General features: G+C 46.2%; 1 protein-coding gene across 4 annotated transcripts in view; it reads left to right on the top strand.

Moving 5' to 3' along the window:
• Positions 1-271: 271 nt before the first annotated feature.
• Positions 272-22,427, top strand: part of CCDC9 (coiled-coil domain containing 9) — a 72,737-nt gene continuing 50,581 nt past the window's right edge. For 2 of the 4 annotated variants that reach the window (XM_040442172.1, XM_040442175.1), the window contains exons 1-11: positions 272-322; positions 7,058-7,109; positions 7,596-7,700; positions 9,074-9,217; positions 15,539-15,949; positions 16,636-16,719; positions 18,490-18,660; positions 18,745-18,920; positions 19,025-19,077; positions 20,037-20,157; positions 22,103-22,202. In XM_040442172.1, coding sequence (XP_040298106.1) covers positions 7,107-7,109; positions 7,596-7,700; positions 9,074-9,217; positions 15,539-15,949; positions 16,636-16,719; positions 18,490-18,660; positions 18,745-18,920; positions 19,025-19,077; positions 20,037-20,157; positions 22,103-22,202 — 1,368 coding nt within the window. In that variant the 5' untranslated portion in view covers positions 272-322; positions 7,058-7,106. Of the gene's footprint in view, positions 323-3,899; positions 3,926-7,057; positions 7,110-7,595; positions 7,701-9,073; positions 9,218-15,538; positions 15,950-16,635; positions 16,720-18,489; positions 18,661-18,744; positions 18,921-19,024; positions 19,078-20,036; positions 20,158-22,102; positions 22,203-22,427 lie in introns of those variants that run through there. The other 2 variants (XM_040442173.1, XM_040442174.1) reach the window with 2 other exon arrangements.

Raw genomic sequence — 22,427 nt, 5'->3', positions numbered from 1 at the left:
TTATCAGCCTTTCTTGATTACCGGATGGAGGAAAGGTCCACAATATCTCGTGGTCTGCCATGGCAGGTGGGCCACCACCAGTCATACGCCTCTGCTTTGAACCTAAGCCTCGGTGACAGTGTTCCCATTTACCAACTACGCGGCAACCACAGACTGGCAGCTCCGTGCCCACAATAAACATGTCCGACGCCGGCGCCGCACGTAAGCGTAATCACGTGGGCGCCATTCGAAGCTCCGCCCTTGCACGCTCTGCGTCTGGAGGGGCGTGGTCTAAACAGGAACACGCGTGTTGTTGGAGCAGGAAGGCAGAGCGGGGCTGCAGGTAAGGGGGATTAACCCTTATAGGTCCCGGTGTGTATGGACGGGAATGGCTTGTGGCGCAGCGGGTGAAGCGCTATACGCCAGGGTGTGATGTAATTAGAGGGGTGGACAGGAGGAGGAGGCGGCGCTCATGGTGTACGGGGTTTGCGGAGTCTGGCATGGTGGCGAAGGTGCGGATGGTAAGGCTGGTGGTCTGCCTGGCATCACCATGGGAAGTCTGGTGAGGTTATTTGTCGCACATGCTCTGCGTCTTTCCTGCTGTCTAGGTTGATATTCACACTGTGCAGTGAGTGGAATGTAATGGTCGGATGCTCGTCCACAGGGGTGTGAGTTGTAACTGAAGTTCTGCAACTTTCTAATATGCTTCGTTTTAACTCTTCCCTCCATTCCTCCTTGCTGTCAGTGAATGGAACGCCTGCACAGCCCTGATACTTAAAAGCAGAGTGTTTACTGGGAAAGTTACAGTTGTATCCATAGAGCATCCTGTGAGGTGATCCATTGTATCAGGTCACAGAAGAGTGAGATGGGGGGATTACAGGGGAACCTCCCGGGGGGCTGCTGAACCCTCGCCCGCCCTCCAGCCGCTTAGGCTGCTTTCACACTTGCGTTGTTTTCCGGTATTGCGGTCCGGCAATAATACCATAAAAAAAAGTTTCTGTTTAGTCCTCATTAGTGTTGAGTGAACTGTGTCTAAAGTTCTGGTTACCGAAGAATCGCATTATGGATTCCGCTACCACGGACCGTAACGGAATTTAGAATCCATAATGGGATTCTTCGATAACCCGACGCCGAACTTAAACCACAAGATTCAACACTATTCTGAATGGAGAGGGATCCGTCCAGGACGTCTTCCTTTCCTTCAGCCTTCCGTTTTGTGACGGGGACACAAAACCGCTGTGATTTTGTGTCCGTTCATAGAAACGGATCCGTCACTGAAAATATAAGTCGATGGTGACGGATCCGTTTTTTAAGTTTTGATTACACACAACCGCATCCTAACGGAACGGATGCGTCCTGATGCGCAAAATCAAAACGGAGCCGTTTAATTCCAGTATTGAGATCCTCTGCCGGATCCGGATCACAACGCAAGTGGGAGAGTAGCCTTACATAACCGCCAGATGCTCTCAAGGGGTTAACCAGTAATATAGAAGGATGACCTCTCCCCAGGTCCTCAGCAAATCGAAGCCAAAAAATTGACTTCAGGGAAAAAAAATCTATACGCTACGAAGCCGAGTTTCCTTCGAGCTTCGTGGTGACGAGTCTATTTTTCCTGATATGGCAGTTTAAACAAACAAACAAAAAACGCACCTCTTGATTGATCGTGGCCATCTTGTTTGAAGAAACCGTGCGGAATTCTCGCGCGCAATAACTGAAACAGTTGACCTAACCCCTTTGCCACAATGAAAGAGCTCATGGCCCTTTCAACCCTGATTAACCCCTGAAAAGCCTCAATTTTAATAGCGGATGCCGCGGTCAGCGATGAACGCATCTGAGGCGTTCAATGATGGGGGGGGGGGGCGTTATCACCATTCCCCGTCATTGCCCCAGCTACATACACGGGAATGCGATTTGTGACAAAGTAATTAGTAACTAATCAAATCTATTTTTGATAACTTTGCATGTGACCGATGTACTATGATGTCACATGGCCTAGGAAGAGGCTGCAGCACTCGTGGAGGTGGGGGTGTTGGACCCCCACTAATCAGATACTGAGAGGAGTCCTGTCCCTGACTTATCTCACGTACAGGACTCAGGTTAATTTGCATATGTATCAAATCGTTTTTTTTTACACAATAAAAGCACATAGAGCTATGGGGACTGGGTATTGCGGATGTGCTAGCGGCCATCTAGCAGCCCATGTCCTCCGCTCTATACACAAAATCCCGCTGACAGGTTCCCTTTAAGTTCCTGCTTTAGGCTCCATTCACACTTCCGTAAAGTGTTTTGCGGATCCGCACATTACCGGCACTAATAGAATTTGCGTTCCACAAATGCGGACAAGAATAGGACATGTTCTATTTTTTTTAGGGAACGGAAATGCGGACCTGGAAGTGCGGGATCACCCATAATGCCATGCATGCAGCCAATCAGCAGCCAGCCCTGTGATGTCACAGCCCTATAAATAGCCTCAGCCATCTTGGATTCTGCCATTCACCAGCGTACTTAGTGCAGGGAGAGACGTCAGCAGGCGCTAGGGACAGTGATAGAAAAAACGTCATTGTGCTAAAAAAAAGGATTTACAAGTGCAGGGAAAGGACAGGGAGGAATCATTCCACAGCATTTGTGTAGAACAGGGTTCAGTAGGGGAGGTCGCAGCCTGGGTAATAGGAACAATCCTATTACACCTTGCTGCACTGACTGGGGATCCTAATGGCCATTATACAGCTCTGTAATTCCAGAAAACCGTTCTTATTGAGGTGCAAGTGCTGTGTGATACAGGCATTAACTGGGTTTATTACAGGGAAATATTTCTACGTCTTATTTGCCCTTGTGCGGTGCAGTTATATGTTCTAAAGCATTTTTGGCTTGTATTAGTGGGAAACAAAAGGGCCGTTGTGTGGTGAAGTGCGAAAAGCCCTTTTTTGCGTGTATAGGTGGAAAAAGGAAAATATATCTTTGCCGCTCAGCGGTACAGTGATATATTCTAAAGCCCAGTTTGCCGTGTATTAGTGGTGAATTAAAAATAAATTCGCCGTTCATCGTTGCACTTATCTGTTGAACAGCCTTTTGTGTTTTGTAAAAGTGGGGAAAAATTTGGGCCTAATTGCCGTTCTGCAGTGCAGCGATGTACTCTAAAGCCCAGTTTGCCGTGTATTAGTGGCGAAATAAAAAAGATTTGATCTAATGTTTGATTATTTGATCTAACAGTATGTCAGACAGAGAAGTGCCAGGCCCTGCACAGGGGAGGGGCAGAGGCCTGAATGTTTTTGGCACAGATCACAGCAGAGTAAGGGTCCATTCACACGTCCGCAAAATGGGTCCACATCTGTTCCACAATTTTGCGGAACGGGTGCAGACCCATTCATTTTCAATGGGGCCGGTATGTGCTATCCGCACTTCTGCATCCTTGCTTCCGTTTCCGCAAAAAAATAGAACATGTCCTATTCTTGTCCGCAATTGCGGACAAGATTATGCATTTTCTATTATAGTGTCGGCGGCGTGCAGTCTGAAAATTGCGAAATGCACATTGCCAGTGTCCGTGTTTTGCGGACCCGCAATTTGCGGGTCCTCAAAACACTTACGGACATGTAAATGGACCCTAAGGGAGCGTGGCAGCAGGGGTCGCAGCAAGAGGCCTGAGCTGCCGGTGTCATCTAGTGGTCGTGTCTTGCATGGTCACCCACTTCGTCCCAAGTGACATCAGACACCCCCAGCCAAGAGTTGGTGGGTTCCTCTGACACAAGCCTTAGTTGGCATGGCCCGGGAGCAGGCCCTGTGCCCTCACCTGTCCTCAACCTGCCTCTGTCCTTTTCTGTGCCCTCAGCCAGAGAAGTATTATATGCTGTGGGCTCCGCTCTACTTTTCAGTGAGGAGGAGCTACTAGAGGACAGTCAGCAGCTACTGCCCAGCCAAGATCTGGAGGAGACATCTGCCACTTCCTCCGGTAGGCGGGCAAGTAGTGATGAGGACAGTGGCATGAGAGCTGGTGTTACGAGCGGTCAGGCGCCTGACTTAGAGACGGTTGAGGAGGACATCAGTGACATGTAGATAGTACTTGATGATGATGATGTAGCTGATCGCACTTGGGAGTCGGGTGATGAAGGGTTTTCATCATCGGGAGAAGGGGTGGTAGCTTGCCCGTGAGCCAGCAAGTTCGCTAGCGTGGCCAGGAGTTATCAGGGTGGCAGCAGTGGGAGGTCAGGAGCCAAACGTGCCCGGGGTAGACCACCCTCTTCACAGGAGCCTACCTGCCCGGGAAGTAGTGGTGCAGGGGTTCACGGAAGCATCGGCGGTAGCAGTCAGTCAGTGCAGAGTGTTGGGGGTAAAATCACCCACTCTGCGGCGTGGCAGTTTTTTGTTAAGCCGTCGGAAGAGGTGAACATGGCCATATATAAAATGTGGTCAGAAGGTGAAGCTTTGCCAGGGTGCCAATGTTGGCACTGCGTCAACATATGCAGCGTCACCATAAAGTGGCCTGGGAGAACCGTGGCTCCGATGTGGTGGTCCAGCCTGCTGCAGCAAGTGGCACGCACCCGGTTTAATGCAGTCAAGGCTCCACCACCTCAGCCGAAGGGAGCTGTCTGTCCTTCCCATCTTCTGATGCTCATCCTCCTACTCCTCGTCAGTCATTCCGTCAACAATCGATAGCCGAAGCGATTGCCAAGAGACAACAGTATGCGTGCACGCATCCAACGGCGCAGAAGCTGAACCTGCTCCTGGCCAAGTTGCTGATGCTGCAGTCCCTCCCTTTCCAAGTGGTGGACTCTGCACCTTTCAGAGAACTGATGGTTTGTGCTGAGCCGAGGTGGAGAGTCCGAAGCCGTCATTTCTTTGCCAAATAGGCAGTACCAGCCCCGCACACACATGTAGAACAGAAGGTGGGCCAGTCCTTGAACCTGTTGATGTCTGCCAAAGTGCACGGCAGCGCCGACATGTAGAGCTGGAACTACAGTCAGGGACAATACATGTCCTTTACGGCCCACTGGGTGAATGTGGTTCCTGCACAGCCACACCAGCAACTTGGCCAGGTGATGCCGCTTCCGCCTCCACGTTGTCACGCTGTTGGTCCTGCGACAGTGTCCACCTCTGCCTCCACTGCAGGGACAATTCACAGTGCCCCTCCAGCATGCCACATGCGCAGGGCACGGCGGTGTCACGCTGTTCTGCACCTTGTTTGCTCCATAGACAGGATCTGTTTTTTTGGGGGTTATTGTTCTGACGGATCAGAGGAAGGGAAAAATAATCTGTGACGTCAACACAAACTTACTGCTGACACTCTCTCCACTCTGTCGGGGGGCTCTACTTGTATAAGCGTTTACTAGAACAGGTTCTGTAGACATCTATGTGGAATCAGCGGACGACGGTGTAAAAGGAGTGCGCTTCTTCTTGGCGCTAACATTGACCTGTAAGGCTGAGTTCACACTTGAGTTATCTGGTCAGTTTTGGCCCCGTGACTGCCCAAATAAGTGAAGTGTGCAGTGATTCTAAGAGCGACGCCTGTCATCTGTATGTTCTATAGATTCACAGTATTATTTCACTACCACAGCAGACTCCCTGTGCGTGTTACTGCAAGGTACAGTGTTCTACACCACAATTTTTTCCCCAAAATTCGGCAAATCCGATTTTTAAAAAATTCGCTAGTCTCTAGCAGTGACGTCAAGCAGAGATATTGCAATTACAAGGCATAGTAAAAAAAAAAAGCTCTGTCTAAACATAATGTTTAAGTGGCAGCAATCAGTGGTAGGTACCTGGAGAGGCTCATGTTGCCTCTGATTTGCCTGTGTGGCACCCACTCAAGTCAATGTCAACCCTCTTGTGTTGGTTCTTCGCTCTGGCTTAAAGGGGCAGTGGAGGTATAAAGAAATGTGTTGTCCGAATGTGACAACCCTTTTAAAGGGGGCTTCCTCTTCATAACATTTATCTCGTGTGACCTCGCTCCATTCACTTCTGTGGGACTGAAGGACATGGCCTGCTCTGTGCTATAGAGTGAGTGTTCACATAGAGGACCCTGTTCTTGTGATTGGTGGGGGTCCTAGCATTTGGACCTCCAGAGATCATGCGTTTATCACCCGTTCTTTTGGATAGGTGATAAATGTGTTAAAGGGGTCCTCCTGCATACTGGTATTGATGACTTGCCCTAATATCAGATTGATGGGAGTCAAATACGCGGCACCCCATCTGATCAGCTGTTTTGGGCTGCAGCCGCACGGGATGCTGACAGTGTACGGAGCAGAAGGCCCCATAGAGCGCGTAGTGTCGTACGCTGGCGTACTGCAGCTCAGCTCCCATTAACTTGCATAGGAGCTGAGCTGCAGTACCCCAGCACGGCCACTACACAGTGTACGGCGCTGTCTGCCTCCAGCTCCATATGCTGTATAGTTTCTGGCACTGATGCAGCTGATCATGGGGGTGCTGGGTGTCAGACCCTCACCAATCTGAAATGAATGGGCTATCAATATCGGTATAAGATCTAGTCACATGATTGACAATGCACAGCCATTTAAAATCAAAGATAAAGCAAAAGTGACTGGTGGGGCACGACTGTTAACGGGGTAATAAAGTGCTAGTGCAAAGTTATCCCGGTCAGTAGATACGAAGTTATATGACTAGCTCAAAGCATGCTGTGGGATTTTAATATCTACTATAGCCAAATGTAGTGACTTCTAGAAGCCCGGGCTGAATACATAAATAATGAAGAGATAAATCACGACGGTGAGCAAATAATAAATGCCAAAGCTGAGCCCATAGATAACCTGTAATTGGATCGCACCGGGGGCTATATATACTAGCCAAAGGGGATTCACCAAACTGAATACATAAATAGTATGTGAATAAATCACGGCAATAAACAGAAGATACGTATCCAGATTGGGTTCCTAAATGGCAAGTAGGTAAATCCTAACCGTGAACGATGTATACTGACCCGAGAAAAGACTCGCACCACCAGTCCGCACCCCGGCGCACCATTCGGGTACTGCTTCCTCCCTTGACAACCCCTTTTAAGCGTTTCAATTCCGTGTCTGTTGTATTTTATAGGATTCTTGCTGTATATGTGAAAACTAGTCATTTTGTTTTTCAGAAAGAAGACACCGCTGAGGTTCTGCCCGGCACCTCCGCTTACAGCAATGGTAAAGTTTAGGGACCTATTCTATCACTCTAACCCCCGGGCGCGGGGTGCATGTTCAGCTATATGGTTAACTCTTTGTACAGCCTTTCTCTATTCTGACTCCTATTTGGGGCAATTGAAATTTTCCCCATAGAGGATTTTTGCCTTCCAGTAGATGAACACAATAGGATTATGGGTTGGACTTGATGGACCTGTGTCTTTTTCCAGCCTTACAAACTGTGTATGAGCAGTGGACCCCCTTCCTGATGTCTATACCCCCCTAATAGGGCACATGGAAAGGGGTCGTCAAAGGCGTTGAATATGTGTATCCACTGTTGTGCCCTTGACGATGTATTAGACAGCCTGGTGTATCGGGCGTGTCCTTCACAGGGACCTCCGTACCTTCTTAGTGACTACACGGCACCCAAGTGCAAACCCTTTCCCCATTGTGTCTTGTGATTTTCTTGGTGGGATCTGTTGAATGATGGGAGTGATTGTGTCGTGGCAGGCTTCTGTATTAGACATGAAGTCCAAAGAAGAGAAGGATGCTGAGCTGGACAGGAAGATTGAAGCTCTGCGTAAGAAGAATGAGGCCCTTGTCCGGAGACACCAGGTAGGTATCCCCTGTGTTATGTAACCAGAGCAGGGTGGCGCCGCTCCAGCCTTTAGTGATAATCGTATATTATTCTTCTAGGTGGAGGTTAAGCTAAATAAGCTTTATATAATGTATGTCTATGGCAAAGTGAGTCAATCTTGTTAGCATCCTGGTACCACGTGGCGAGCAGCGTATACTCACTGGCCCTAGGCATCTTCCAAGATTCATGTGTTAAGGTCCCTTTACATGGGATAACAGAGCGGCAGATTGTCGGGAAGAAAGCGTTGCGGCAATCTGCTGCTCAGTGGTGGAGGAGATTGCATTTCACTCATTCATCGGGTAATTGGCAGTACATTTACACCATCAGATCAATCCTCATGAATGCTCGTTAGCAATTATCTTTAGGATTCTCAGTCTGTGTAAAGGGCCCTTTAGTAGCATATGTAAATGGCATGTGATGCCAGCCTGGACGTCTATGCACCGCTTCCTACCCAATCAGGGGGATGTCCCCATCAATGAGATATTTTGCTTAGATGGAATTGGCCAAAATTCTTCCAATTCTATCCAAATAAATCCTGGCTGGTCCTCATAATGGGGTTCTTTCCCGATCACCATTTTTCTAAGACCGTCCTAGTGATATTTTCTTGTATGTCCTATAAGGATCCCTGCTAATGTTGTCCCTGTGTCAGGTAGCGCTTTGCCAGTTCTGCTTGGGATTTCTATTCATTGGTGCAAAGCAGAACTTGTACACTTCTAAGGTATGTTCACACGCGGCGGATACGCTGTGAATTTGCCGTCTTAGATTCTTGTACAGTAAATCCTCAGCATTGTACTGTCGGGAAGTAATAGTTCAATCAAGAATTATTAATTATGGTCATAAAAATAATTAACCATAAAATTTTTTTTTTTAGACGCCGTGACTGGGGGCATATTGGCCACGATTAACCATACAATATATATCTATATAGATACTTGGGCACATCTATATGCATATACTCAATATAAACCTGGGGCATAAATGGGCAGTTATAAGCCCACATATATACCATGCTGACAAGTGTATACATAGACATGTGTGCAATTACAGGGGCATACACACATCTATATATACATACTCACACACCTGGGGCATCACATACAGGGGACATACATATGTCCCCACTTGCCATACAGGGCCAGTGTGTGTATGTATAGATGTATATAAATAGCCAATAGGGATATATTCCCTGTATAGAGAGATAGATAGATATTACACACACATATTAATGAAGGGGCAGATACACACACACACATATATATATATATATATATATATATATATATATATTTTCTCATCTCTATCTCCACCTGACTTCTTTCTACACATATTTATAACTATTTCTGATTCCAAGATGATCGAGGAGGACCGCAGGATGGCTGAACAAGAGGGAATTGCGGTCACCACCCCAAGAAAATCCAAACATCTGGAAAGTGAGCCAGACAAGGCTCGGAAGGAGAAGGAGAATTTCTCAATCACTCTTGAAGTTTCTGCTGGGGTAAGAGTCATTTCTCTGAGGGTGGGTGGGGGTTGGAGTTTGGTGGGAATCCCAGCAATGTAAACCCCACTGATCAGATGCTTATTATGGCACAACACCTTTAAAATGGGTTTTTAACTCATCTGGCTGCCATTTTCACCTTTGGTGTATAAGCTTTAATTAGAGAAGACTTTTAGGGTGCATGCCCTTTCTTAAAGGATAACTGTCACATTTAGACCCTAATTTCAATTTTCATATATGTAGTTACTAATAACATGATACTCCAGAATCAGTTACTATTAGACTGACTTACCCCATATTTAATAAGATTCAGCCCTTAGCAACCAGTCTGCATAAAAATGTAATTTCACTATTCAGGTAAGATGGCCGCCACTGCCCTCCCCCTGAGGCTAATCCCGCCTGCACTCACTTGCCAGTAACAATAGCCCCCCCAAAAGTGTCAGTAACCAGAGCCCTCCCCCCTAAAGGGTTAATCTCCTGCAGCACTCTTACCACAGGTTGCTCTCATTTATACACTGAGCAGACGGCAGATCTCCCTTCCCTGCTCTGCACTGATTCAGCTCTGCATTCAGGGCCGGTGCAAGGATTTTTGCCGCCCTAGGCAAGATAAAAATTGCCGCCCCCTCACCCCCCTTATCAGATAATCTGCCCATATCATGACATCACATATGTTCCACCCCTTTCTCAGCTTTTAAATAAAAAGAACTGCTAGGTTTCCCTTAGGGTTAATCCAGCTTCTTTAAGCTGTCTTTTTTTTGCTGAACGGAATTGCGGACCCATACATTTCTATGGGGCCGCATGACGTGCGGCCCCGATCCGGAATTGCGGATCCGCAATTCCGATCCGGAAAAAAATAGAACATGTCCTATTCTTGTCTGCAATAGCGGACAAGAATAGGCATATTCTGTTAGTGCCGGCAATGTGCGGTCCGCAAAATGCGGAACGCACATTGCTGCTGTCCGTGTTTTGTGGATCCGCAAAACACACACGGACGTGTGAATGGACCCTAAATGTGAGGTAAATTAGTTTCCAATGTAGTATTAATAACTAAACAATTACATAATAAACATATTGCATTGTCTACTTACCACCAGGACAATAAGATGATCTGGTCTCTGGCTGCAGTCTGGCTCTGGGGACTCCCTTGTCACTCTCTTCTCCCCCCCCCCCCCTCCCTTGTCACTCTCATTATTCCCCCCCCCTCCCCCCTCACTCTCATTATTCCCCCCCCCCTCCCTTGTCAATCTCATTATTTCCCCCCCCCTCCCTTGTCAATCTCATTATACCCCCCCCCTCCCTTGTCACTGTCATTATTCCACCCCGACACCCCCCCTCCCTTGTCACTGTCATTATTCCACCCCGACACCCCCCTCCCTTGTCACTGTCATTATTCCACCCCGACACCCCCCTCCCTTGTCACTCTCATTATTCCACCCCGGCACCCCCCTCCCTTGTCACTCTCATTAGTCCACCCCGGCACCCCCCTCCCTTGTCACGGTCATTAGTCCACCCCGGCACCCCCCTCCCTTGTCACGGTCATTAGTCCACCCCGGCACCCCCCTCCCTTGTCACGGTCATTAGTCCACCCCGGCACCCCCCTCCTTTGTCACGGTCATTAGTCCACCCCGGCACCCCCCTCCCTTGTAGCGTGGCTGAGCTCTCTTCGGTCCGCGGTACAGGAGCATTTGTTTCCTGTACCCGGCCGGACTGACAGGAAGTGCACACTAAGTGAGCACTTCCTGTCAGTCCGGCCGGGTACAGGAAACAAAAGCTCCTACCGCGGACCGAACAGAGCTCGGCCACGCTACATTAACAAAAGCACAGAGCTGACACACAGCAGGCGCTGGCTGCGCAGCAATGAGCCGGCGGCCGGAGATTCAAATTAGAGCGGCAAGCGTCCTGAGCGCTTGCCGCTCTAATTTGAATCTCTGGCCCCGCCGGAGATTCAGGAGGCGCAGCATGAGGGGCGCCGCCGGCCGAACTTATATAACCAATTTTATTTTTTATTTTTTTACACCGCAATGGGCGCCCCCTGCTAAATGGCGCCCTAGGCGACTGCCTAAGTCGCCTTACTGGTGACGCCGGCCCTGTCTGCATTCTCCAGCTCTGCTGAGTGAGGGAGCGTCTGCCAACTGCAGGGACAGGGAGAAGTGCACACAGCCCCAGGCACTGTTATCAGCTGCTGGGGAGGACCTGGCTTTAATCATTTACCTACAGTCCCTGGCGGTCAGTAATGTGACCTTGCAGGCTGCGTGCTTCTGTGTCCTTCAACACAGAGGACGGACCTGCATAGCAACCTGATTTTAAGCAGAGGTAAAAGTAGGCTGTACAGGGAACTAAACTGTTGAATTAAGGGGTAATTGAATACACAGTGAAAAGTTTAAATAGGGCCACCAAGGAGATATTAATCACCACAGTCCAATACTCCAGAAAAATAAAAAAAAAGGACAGTTATCCTTTAAAGATGTTTTTTGGTACCCTAATATTGATGGCCTATCATGAGCATAAGCTATCTGATCGTCGTGGTCCAACACCCTGCACTCCTGCCGATCAGTAACTTCAGTGCCAGAAATGCACAGCGCGGTCCATTTCTGTAGTAACCGGAGCTGGTTATTGCAGTGACTGCTGCAGTAACCACCTCCATCTGCTACAGTATCTGACGGAGCTGTGTAGTTCTGGCATCAGAGCTACTGCAGAACAGCAGATTGGTGGGGGTGCGGGGTGTTGCTCTCCTGCCAATCAGATATTGCTGGATTGGCCATCAGTATTAAAGTACTGGAAAACTCTCTTGGCTTGGGAGCTCCCGGCAGATATAATTTGTGGTCAGGCGATGAAGACCTCATGATGACTTTGTTTACGTCGTGTGCAAATGACGCTTATGGCCAATCTGGTAAAGTGGGAGAAGCACAGAGGTTAAGAAATGATAAGCTCAGAGTCCTGTCTACAAATGCTCGCAGTTTAGGTAAAAAAATCAATGAACTTGGGGCAATAATGGCATCTGAGAATATAGATTTAGTGGCTGTTACGGAGACATGGTTTAATGAAAGAAATGACTGGGACATAACCATACCAGGGTACTCTTTATACAGAAGAGACAGAGAAGGCAAGAAAGGAGGAGGAGTGGCCCTGTATGTGAAAGATAGCATTAAATCTAACCTAATACAAGTTGGTGAGGCCAACATAGAGTCAGTTTGGGTTACGTTGCAGTTTGCTAACCATGCAGTAACTCGTGTAGGTGTGATATATAGACCACCTGGTCAAGTTAAAGAACTAGATGATCTACTAGTTGAAGAAATAGCTAAAATGACAATGAAAGGAGAAGTTATCATTATGGGAGATTTCAATCTTCCAGATATAAACTGGAAAACCAAAATAGCAAGTTCTACCAGGAGTACAGATATTCTAAATTCCCTACTGGGGTTATCTCTACAACAAGTGGTTGAGGAGCCAACCCGGAGGGAGGCCATTTTGGATTTGGTATTCACAAACGGGGATTCGGTATATGATGTCATTGTAGGCGAAACCTTGGGATCTAGTGATCACCAGTCAGTGTGGTTTAATATAAGAACTGTGAAAGAGTCCCACCACACAAAAACAAAAGTTTTAGATTTTAGAAAAACAGACTTTTCAAAAATGAAATTAGTCATAAATGAGTCCTTATCAGACTGGAACGGATTACATGGAGTCCAGGAGAAATGGGACTACTTAAAAGGTGCATTATTGAAGGCAACAGAAAATTGCATTAGACTTGTCAGTAAAAGCAAAAAAAGGAGGAGACCAATGTGGTACTCAGCAGAAGTGGCCCAAATCATTAAAAATAAAAAGCTAGCATTTTGTAATTATAAAAAAACCCAGAGCAATGAAGATAAGGAAATCTACAAGATTAGGCAGAAAGAGGCCAAGCAAGTTATAAGAACTTCTAAAGCGCAGGCAGAAGAAAAACTAGCTCAGTCTATGAAAAAAGGGGATAAGACATTCTTCAGATATATAAATGAAAAAAGGAAATTAAAACAAGGAATAACTAAATTAAAAACAAAGGACGGAAGGTATGTAGAAGAGAATAAAGGGCTAGCCGACTGCCTTAATGAATACTTCTGTTCAGTTTTTACAAAAGAAAAAGGAGAAGGACCTCCACTAGAAAGAATGACTATTAAATCGTTTGATGCATGTGTCTTTACAGAGGAAGATGTTCTAAGTTTGCTGTCTAAGGTGAAGACAGATAAGTCACAGGGGCCTGATGAGATACACCCAAAATTATTAAAAGAGCTTAGTGGTGAGCTGGCAAAACCGTTAACAGATTTATTTAACCAATCATTAGTAACAGGAGTCGTCCCGGAAGATTGGAAATTGGCTAATGTCGTGCCCATGCACAAGAAAGGTAGTAGGGAGGAATCGAGCAACTATAGACCAGTGAGTCTGACATCAATAGTAGGCAAATTAATGGAAACCCTATTAAAGGATAGGATTGTGGAACATCTAATATCCCATGGATTGCAAGATGAAAAAGAACATGGGTTTACTTCAGGGAGATCATGTCAAACAAATCTTATAGATTTTTTTGACTGGGTGAATAAAATAATAGACGGTGGAGGTGCAGTAGACATCGCATATCTAGATTTTAGTAAGGCTTTTGACACTGTCCCACATAGAAGACTTATCAATAAACTGCAGTCATTGAGCATGGACTCCCATATTGTTGAGTGGATTAGGCAGTGGCTGAGTGACAGACAACAGAGGGTTGTAGTCAATGGAGAACATTCAAAACAAGGTAATGTTACCAGTGGGGTTCCACAGGGATCTGTACTGGGACCGATTTTGTTTAATATCTTCATAAGTGATATTGCAAAAGGCCTCGATGGTAAGGTTTGTCTTTTTGCTGATGACACAAAGATATGTAACAGGGTTGATGTTCCTGGAGGGAAACGCCAAATGGAAAAGAATTTAGGAAAACTAGAAGAATGGTCAGAACTCTGGCAACTGAAATTTAATGTGGATAAGTGCAAGATAATGCACCTGGGGCGTAAAAACCCAAGGGCAGAATATAGAATATTTGACACAGTCCTGACCTCAGTATCTGAGGAAAGGGATTTAGGAGTAATTATTTCAGAAGACTTAAAGGTGGGAAGACAATGTAATAGAGCAGCACGAAATGCCAGCAGAATGCTTGGATGTATAGGGAGAGGTATAAGCAGTAGAAAGAGTGAAGTGCTTATGCCGCTGTACAGAACACTGGTGAGACCTCACTTGGAGTATTGTGCGCAGTACTGGAGGCCATATCTCCAGAAGGATATAGATACTCTAGAAAGAGTTCAGAGAAGAGCTACTAAACTAGTACATGGATTGCAGGATAAAACTTACCAGGAAAGGTTAAAGGACCTTAATATGTATAGCTTGGAAGAAAGACGAGACAGAGGGGATATGATAGAAACTTTTAAATACATAAAGGGAATCAACTCGGTAAAGGAAGAGAGCATATTTAAAAGAAGAAAAACTACCTCAAGAGGACACAGTTTTAAATTAGAGGGGCAAAGGTTTAAAAGTAATATAAGGAAGTATTGCTTTACTGAGAGAGTAGTGGATGCATGGAATAGCCTTCCTGCAGAAGTGGTAGCTGCAAATACAGTAAAGGGGTTTAAGCATGCATGGGATAGGCATAAGGCCATCCTTCATATAAGATAGGGCCGGGGGCTATCCATAGTATTCAGTATATTGGGCAGACTAGATGGGCCAAATGGTTCTTATCTGCCGACACATTCTATGTTTCTATGTACAGTGGCCGAGAGAGAAGATGTGGTGGTCAAGTCATTTGCACAGACTACAAAAAACGACAGAACTGTGGATTAGGCCCAGGATTACTCATCGGTGCTTCTGAGAGCAGGGGGCGTATACTTTAATACATTTCTTAAACTTTTATAGGAATCTACCTAGATGGCCTGTCCTCAACAATGTTCTATACAATGTATTGCCTTTTCTTTTCACACCTATGTGTCACCATGGTTGCAGACTAAAATAAATCCTGTAGTCGGGTATTACTTTGCTCCCTTTACCCCCAAACAATAGGAAAGGGGGAAGGTGAAAGAGAATAACGTGTAGCTTGAGAATCTGATCACGTTGGGTGGATTGGTTTGCAGTCATGGAGATACATTGCTCGGCATGTCAGCTGTGTACAGGACGGTTTGCATTACAGAAGTACAAAAAAAATGAGTACTTGAGCAGAATACCCTTTAAAATCCTTTAAGGTTGTGATATATCTCTAAATGTCACCTGTCAGAAACTGGGAACTTCTTCCTTCTCACACATTGCATTGCCTCATTATTTCAGGAGAAGAGAGCAGTCAATGATGGCAAATCGCCCAAAGCCTCGCATACCCCTCCTCGCTCTGAAACCACTCCGAGAAGTCCCACGCACAGGACCAGCAGCCGTACAGGTCATTTCTCTGGTGGACGATCCCCGCAAGAGGATAAATATGGGGAACCATTTAAAGGAGAAGGCGATGGTAGTCATCCATCTGAAAGGGCTACCAGGGGAAGACGGAATCAAGTCCCTGAGATGTCTAGAAGAAGTCCAAGGATTCCTAATGATGATTCTCATGGAGAACGATGGTCGGCATCCCCTAGAGGTGCAGAGAGAGGTGGAAGGGGGGGTCCAGGCCGGGGAGGTGGAGTGGGAGGCCGAGGCGGTGGTCATGGAGAACTGGTGGATGGCATCTTAGGACCTGACAGAAAAGTTAAGGTATTAAAATTGAGCTTCTTGTAATTTCTTCTATTATAAAAGATTTATTCTTCCAGGAAGGGCGCCCAGAGCCCCGATGGTTAGCACTGTTGTCGTACAGAGCTGGGTTCGAATCTGACCATGTGCACCATTTCCCAAAACATACTCCCCAAAAAACAACGTACTGAACGGTTAAATGGCGTCTTATAAAATTGGCCCTATTGTGTGCTTTTGAGATGGGGGAAATGTAGAATATGAGTCGCACTGGGAACATAGACTGATGTGAATGGTGGTATCCTCTGTACCGGGCTGCAGAATATGTTGGCGCTATATAAACTAGGAGAAATATATTATTGTGCACATACATTTTCCTGTCTGGCTAAGTGGGGTTGATGCAAATCTGAATAAAATATACATGCTGAAAAATGTGTAACCATATTCAGCCGCTGCACCGCAAATCCAAGTATGATACGGTACGATACATTGGATGTGACTGAAAATGCCAACCACACAATGTGGGGAAAAAGGAGCATGCCACGGGTTTTCAGGCTGCAATGCTTAGTGCCAGAATCTGCAGGGCGTCTGTGTCACAGTCCACAGCACAATCTGCATGTACCCCTTGGGGTTTTTCTATGGAATCGCTGTGGATTTGTGGCAATATTAAAATTCCACAATCTGTGGCTTTACTTGTGGTTTATCTGTTTTAGGAATGGGAAGAGAAGAGGAAGCTGAATATTGAGAAGATGAATGAAGAGATGGAGAAGATTGCAGAATATGAAAGGAGCCAAAGGGTGAGGATCATTTTGGGGCCATAAGGATATGTTATGCACTGATCTGCATAATTAACCCCGTTTTCATTCAGTGGCGCTAATCCTCATGTTTTCCACCAGAAATAAGTGACTGGCTGCACAGCTGGAAAATCACATGGCCATTTTTCATGCACGTGAATAGGGTTGTGAAGACCCCATGCAAATATATGGGATGCAGATTTTGGTGCAGGATGTGATCTAAAATCTGCATGAAAAAACAAACAAACTTTCAATGTACTGAAGTTATACAATGTTTAACCCTATCAATGCCTGCCTGCTGTCTTCTGAAGGCGGGCGGTGCAGGTCTTCAGTGTTTTTGGCATCACTACACTTAAGAAGGGATTAAGTGCTGCCGGAGCACTCCAGCGCTAGTAACTGACTGTTAGGGTCCATTCAGACGTCCGTAGAATGGGTCCGGATCCGTTCCGCAATTATGCAGAACGGGTACGAGCCCATTCATTTTCAATGGGGCCGGAAAAGATGCGGACAGCACCCAATGTGCTGTCCGCATCCGCAGTTCCGCAAAAAAATCTAGCATGTCCTATTCTTTTCCGCAGCTGCGGACAAGAATAGGAATCCTCTAAGTGCCGGCGATGTGCGGCGTCGGTGTTTTATGGTCAGCAATATGCGGACCGCAGAACACTACGGACGTCTGAATGGACCCTTACTAACAGCCTGTATTTCTAGTGCAGGCTCCACTTCACCGCTGGGGTCAGGAAGTTCCGACTCTGGCTGTTAACCTTCTGATTATGCCAAGTGTGAAATAAAGTTATAAAATGGTAATGCCATAATGGGATTGTAAAAAAAAAAAAAGTAATAAATTTGTAATAAAAAAAAAGACCCACACCCCTAAAAAAAAAAAAATCACGATTATTTGTGTAAAATACATTTTATTGTACACATATTAAATAAAATAAAAAACAAGCAAACGCATATTAGGTATCCACACGTCTTTAATAGCCTTCTAAACGGTGTAAAAAATAAATTGAAAAAGCACCAAAATGCTTTTTTCTATTTTTCCACAGCAAAAAAACGTAATTTATATGTACTTCCAAACCATGCCAAAAATAACATTTCTTCAAGCATAAAACAAGATCTCAGACAGCCAGTGGGAAAAAAAGGTTATTGCTGCTGAAATGCAGAGAGGCAAAAATGATAAAATGTTGCTGGTCATTAAGAGGTTAAAGGTGACTGGTTTCTGTAGCAGTCTAAAATCTGCTAGTTATCACTGGAAACAATCAACAAGCTGGTGGTCTGATCCACTCCTTACAGCTTAGGCCTCGTGCAGGACTTTCCTCTCCGCTCAAAAATCATATTCTGAGCGGACACCGAACGGACCCCATTATAGTCTATGGGGTCTTTAGGCTCCGTTACGCTCAGTTATCTGCAGAATCCGTCCTTTCCGTTCTCCTGCTCCTTAACGGAGCCGGAGAACGAAAAGGAGAAACGGTGATGTGAACGAGGCCTTAGCTGAGCTACCATAGTAGTCCTTCCTATACAGTGGCTGGTGTAAAGAAGACATTCCCAAAATACAAGTCACCAGAGCAAGGTCTGTGGTGACTCTGAGTTAACAAAGGATGCTGGGTGATTTCTGCTCTGAAACCTGCATACTTGTAAACGCTGCTCTGCACTAAAGTACCTTAATGCTTTATAACTAACAACGCATCACCATTGCATAGATTACCGGGTACTCACCGGGGAAATCTTTCGTACATATCCTTTAGTACAGCAGAACGTTGATCTTTCTTGCAGGATGGAGTAAGGGAGAAAAATCCAATCCGCAACTTCCTTGATGATCCCAGAAGGGCAGGTCCCGTATTAGAAGTTGATAGAAAGGAGGGAAGCCGCAGGCACATCAGAAATTGGGGTGGCCCTGATTTTGACAAGGTTAAAACTGGTATGGACCGGGAAAAGGAGAGTCACGTAAGTGTCCTTGTCTGAAATGTGCGTTAATTATCGCTGAGCCTCCGCTGCGCCACATACTTATTATTGGCTTTTAATATAAAGGGACGAAGCCCTGGAGGGAAGAATCGGATAGACATGTCCATGACCGGCAAAGAGCGTGCAGAGTATGTACGGTGGAAGCAAGAACGAGACCAGATTGATCAGGAGAGACTGGCACGGCACAGAAAGCCCACCGGACAGTGGAGGCGAGAGTGGGATCTCGAGAAAACCGATTCTATGTATGTAGCCAGAATGAGTGATGTACATGTGCATCATGGTGTATAGTGCACAACCTGTATGATCCTAAACCAATGGCATGTTCTGGCTTTGTGCTTCTTGGCAGGTTTAAGGAGGGTGCGGCACCCCATGTAGAGGAAGAACCATTTAGCAGAAGAGGTGAATATAACTTCATGTTAATTCTAGTTCACGTTTTCTACATCAGACATATTAAAGGGGTTGTCTCATCTTGGACATTGGGGGCATATCGCTAAGATATGTCCCCAATGTCTGATAGATGCGGATCCCACCACCGCATGCGCCTCTGTCCTCCAGTCGTTCCCATTGGGGGTGCTGAAAATGGTCGAGCAGCGCACTTGGCTAATTTCAGAAGTCCCGTTGAAATGAATGGGAATCTCACCGTGCCGGTGCCCGCCCCATTCACTTCTATGGGGCTGACGGAAATAGCTGAGCGTGTCGCTTGGCTATTTTTGGCACTTCCATAGGAATGAATTGAGGGCGGCTGCGTCCCGTTGCAGGCTACATTCTAAGAATAGATGCGGGTCCCACCTCTCTATCAGACAGAGAGGACACATCCTAGTGATATGCCCCCAATGTCCAAGATGAGACGACCCCTTTAAGTGTAAGTTGTCTATCTAACATACTTTGGTTTTCTGAGTTTCACTACTTTTAAGACCTCTACTTGCTGTCATTGCCCCTGCCCCCTTCTTGGGAGGGCAGTCTTGAACAGGCTCTTACCACTGAATAGCAAAGGGAATAACAACAACCTTCTTTCAGAGGCCCCATAATAGCTCTATGGCACATATACCCTTGAAGCAATGCTTCTAGGTGAGAATACCCTTCCATAGCAGCGAAAGACCCAAGGATGTACACACTTTCAGCCTCTGCATACGAGCAAAAATGTTTCCATTCACTGATAGTAAGCAGAGATCTTGAAAATAGTGAAGCTTGACAGCACAGGATGTATTAGAAAGTTGCACTTGTAATTATACGATGAGTAATTCAGAATAAACTTCTACATGATGATCCTGGGGGCAGAACTGCATACGTGATGATGTGACCGATAGTTGTCATGATTCTTCGTTCTATTTAATGCTTTACTTATTTCTCTATCACAGACCAAGGAAAACGAGGGGCTCCCAAAACACCCACTATGGCGGAGTTCCTTCCACAGAGCCTTAAGAGACCAACACAAAGGAGGAATCCGAATAGGGGACGGGCTGGGAATAAGCCTTACAGGTGGGTCCTGCTTAAAAGGGTTCTGTCTCTAGTCACTTTGTTGGCCTAACTTAAAGGGGTTGTCTTATCTGAGAAATTGGCTTATTGCTAGGGTATGCGACCAATGTCAGAGGTGTGGGTCCTAGAGGTTCATGGTCCAGTTTATAGGAAATTAAATGCTGCGTAACTACTGTATCCATATGAGCTGGACGTTTCGGTCCATAGGGACCTTCTTCAGCGACTTGGAGTTTCTGTGGTCACAGATAAAGGGATATCTGATCTGTGCTGTCGCTTCTTAGACTCGGCGTTTCCAGCATGCAGCTTAAAGGGACACTGACAGGCCCAAAAAGCATATTTAGTTATATATATGACAGTACAGGTCTTATAAAGTGTATTAGAATCATCTAAGTATCCCCCCTGTCCACCTTATAAATACAGTAAAATAAAGTTTTATAACCTGCTTGAATCGTGTTCAATCTGCCCAAGGGGCGGCGTTTCATCTCCACTTGCGCCCAGCCAGCCTCGCCCCAACTGCCGTTTGAAGCGCCGCCCAGCTCATCAATATTCACTTCGCTGGGCGGCGTTGCTTTGAACTGTACCCGGCGCATGCGCATAAAGCAGAGGCTGCATCGGCCTCTGAGAATCAGACTGTGCGCAGGCGCGATGCGATCCCGGCCAGTGAGGGTGCCGGGCGCATGCGCTGAAGATGGCCCGGGGACACTAGTAGCCGCCCAGCGAAGTGAATATTGATGAGCTGGGCGTCGCTTCAAACGGCAGTTGGGGCGAGGCTGGCTGGGCGCAAGTGGAGATGAAACGCCGCCCCTTGGGCAGATTGAACATGATTCAAGCAGGTTATAAAACTTTATTTTATTGTATTTATAAGGTGGACAGGGGGGAGACTTAGATGATTCTAATACACTTTTTATAAGACCTGTACTGTCATATATACCTAAATATGCTTTTTGGGCCTGTCAGTGTCCCTTTAAAGATTCATAGATGGTATATGGGATCCGTACTCCCCATGATGGAAACAAAGCCGATGAAACCCAACAGTGTGTCAGAGGTTTAGGCCCCTGTTTTAAATTGGCTCATCCATTTTGATAAAGTCTTCAGCCTTGGATCTGTTCAATACACAGTATGAGCCAATGAGTCCTGATATTCATGAGGACCTGGCTCTCCACAAACCCTGCCGCTGATTGCTATAGATAAAATATGATGTAAACCAGCGGCCGGGGTGGCGAGAGGACTCTATCAGGACTCATCAGCTGCATACTGAGCAGATTCATATTCGAATACATAGTGCCTTCATTATTTTGTGCAGATTTTTTTTTTTTCTACCGCATTTGAGTGGGGGTTCAAATACCCCCATTCACCTGCATTAAATGTGGAATGTTGGTGCATTTAGTCAGGATTTGGGCATAGAATCTGCTCCCTAAATCCACCAGATCCTGAGCATGGCCTGAGATTGCTGAAATGTATTTTCTAAAAGACTGTAGACTGAAAAATTTGATTTGGCTGATTCGCCAAGTTTTACAAAGAAATTCGGTTAGTTACGAAGCGCATTCCTTTGTATGTAGCGGCCGCAATGATGGGAAACGGCGATCACTCCTCCTGCTTCCCCCCCCCCCCCCCCCCCCCGGTCATTGAACACTCAGATGCCGCGTTCATCACTGATCATGGCCTTTCAGGAGTTAATCAGGTTTAAAAAAAACAACATACCTTATCCATTTGCTCACGGAGAGGCTGTCGCGGCCATCTTGATTGAAGACTCCGTGCAAAACTTGTGCAGTGAAGTGATGACATCACACACTGCCAGCACGCTGCCTTGGCGAGGCAAACAAATGGATGAGGTCAGTACGTTTTTGTTTTGTTTACTGCCATTTCAGGAAAAATTGATTTGTTACCATGAAGCGCGAGGAAATTCGGCACATTAGGCTTAAGTAATATTTGTCTTGTTCTCCTACAGTATGCATGACAGCCGGTGGGAAGAGGAGGATGATGATGTTGGAAATGAAGAGGACCATCCTCCATCATTAGAGGAGAAAGAGACTTGTGTAGAGAAAACAGTAAGTTAGGGCTGCAGCTATCGATTATTTTAGTAATCAAGTATTCTACCGATTAATCCAGTTCCCCCTCCCAGCCACAGCGCCAGTGAACTAAAATACTTACCTTTCCTGTAGTGGTGCTGCTGACACTCCAGAGATCTTCTATCCTCCTCTTCACGCTCTGCACTGGGACCTGAAGTCCCACAGCATCAGGTCATAGTTCGTGCTTACGTGCACTACGTCCTG

Source organism: Bufo bufo, chromosome 8 (assembly GCF_905171765.1).
Source record: "Bufo bufo chromosome 8, aBufBuf1.1, whole genome shotgun sequence".
NCBI classification, from domain to species: Eukaryota; Metazoa; Chordata; class Amphibia; order Anura; family Bufonidae; genus Bufo; species Bufo bufo.
Note: the sequence above shows the minus strand (reverse complement) of the source record. Positions and strands in the feature narration are given on the sequence as shown.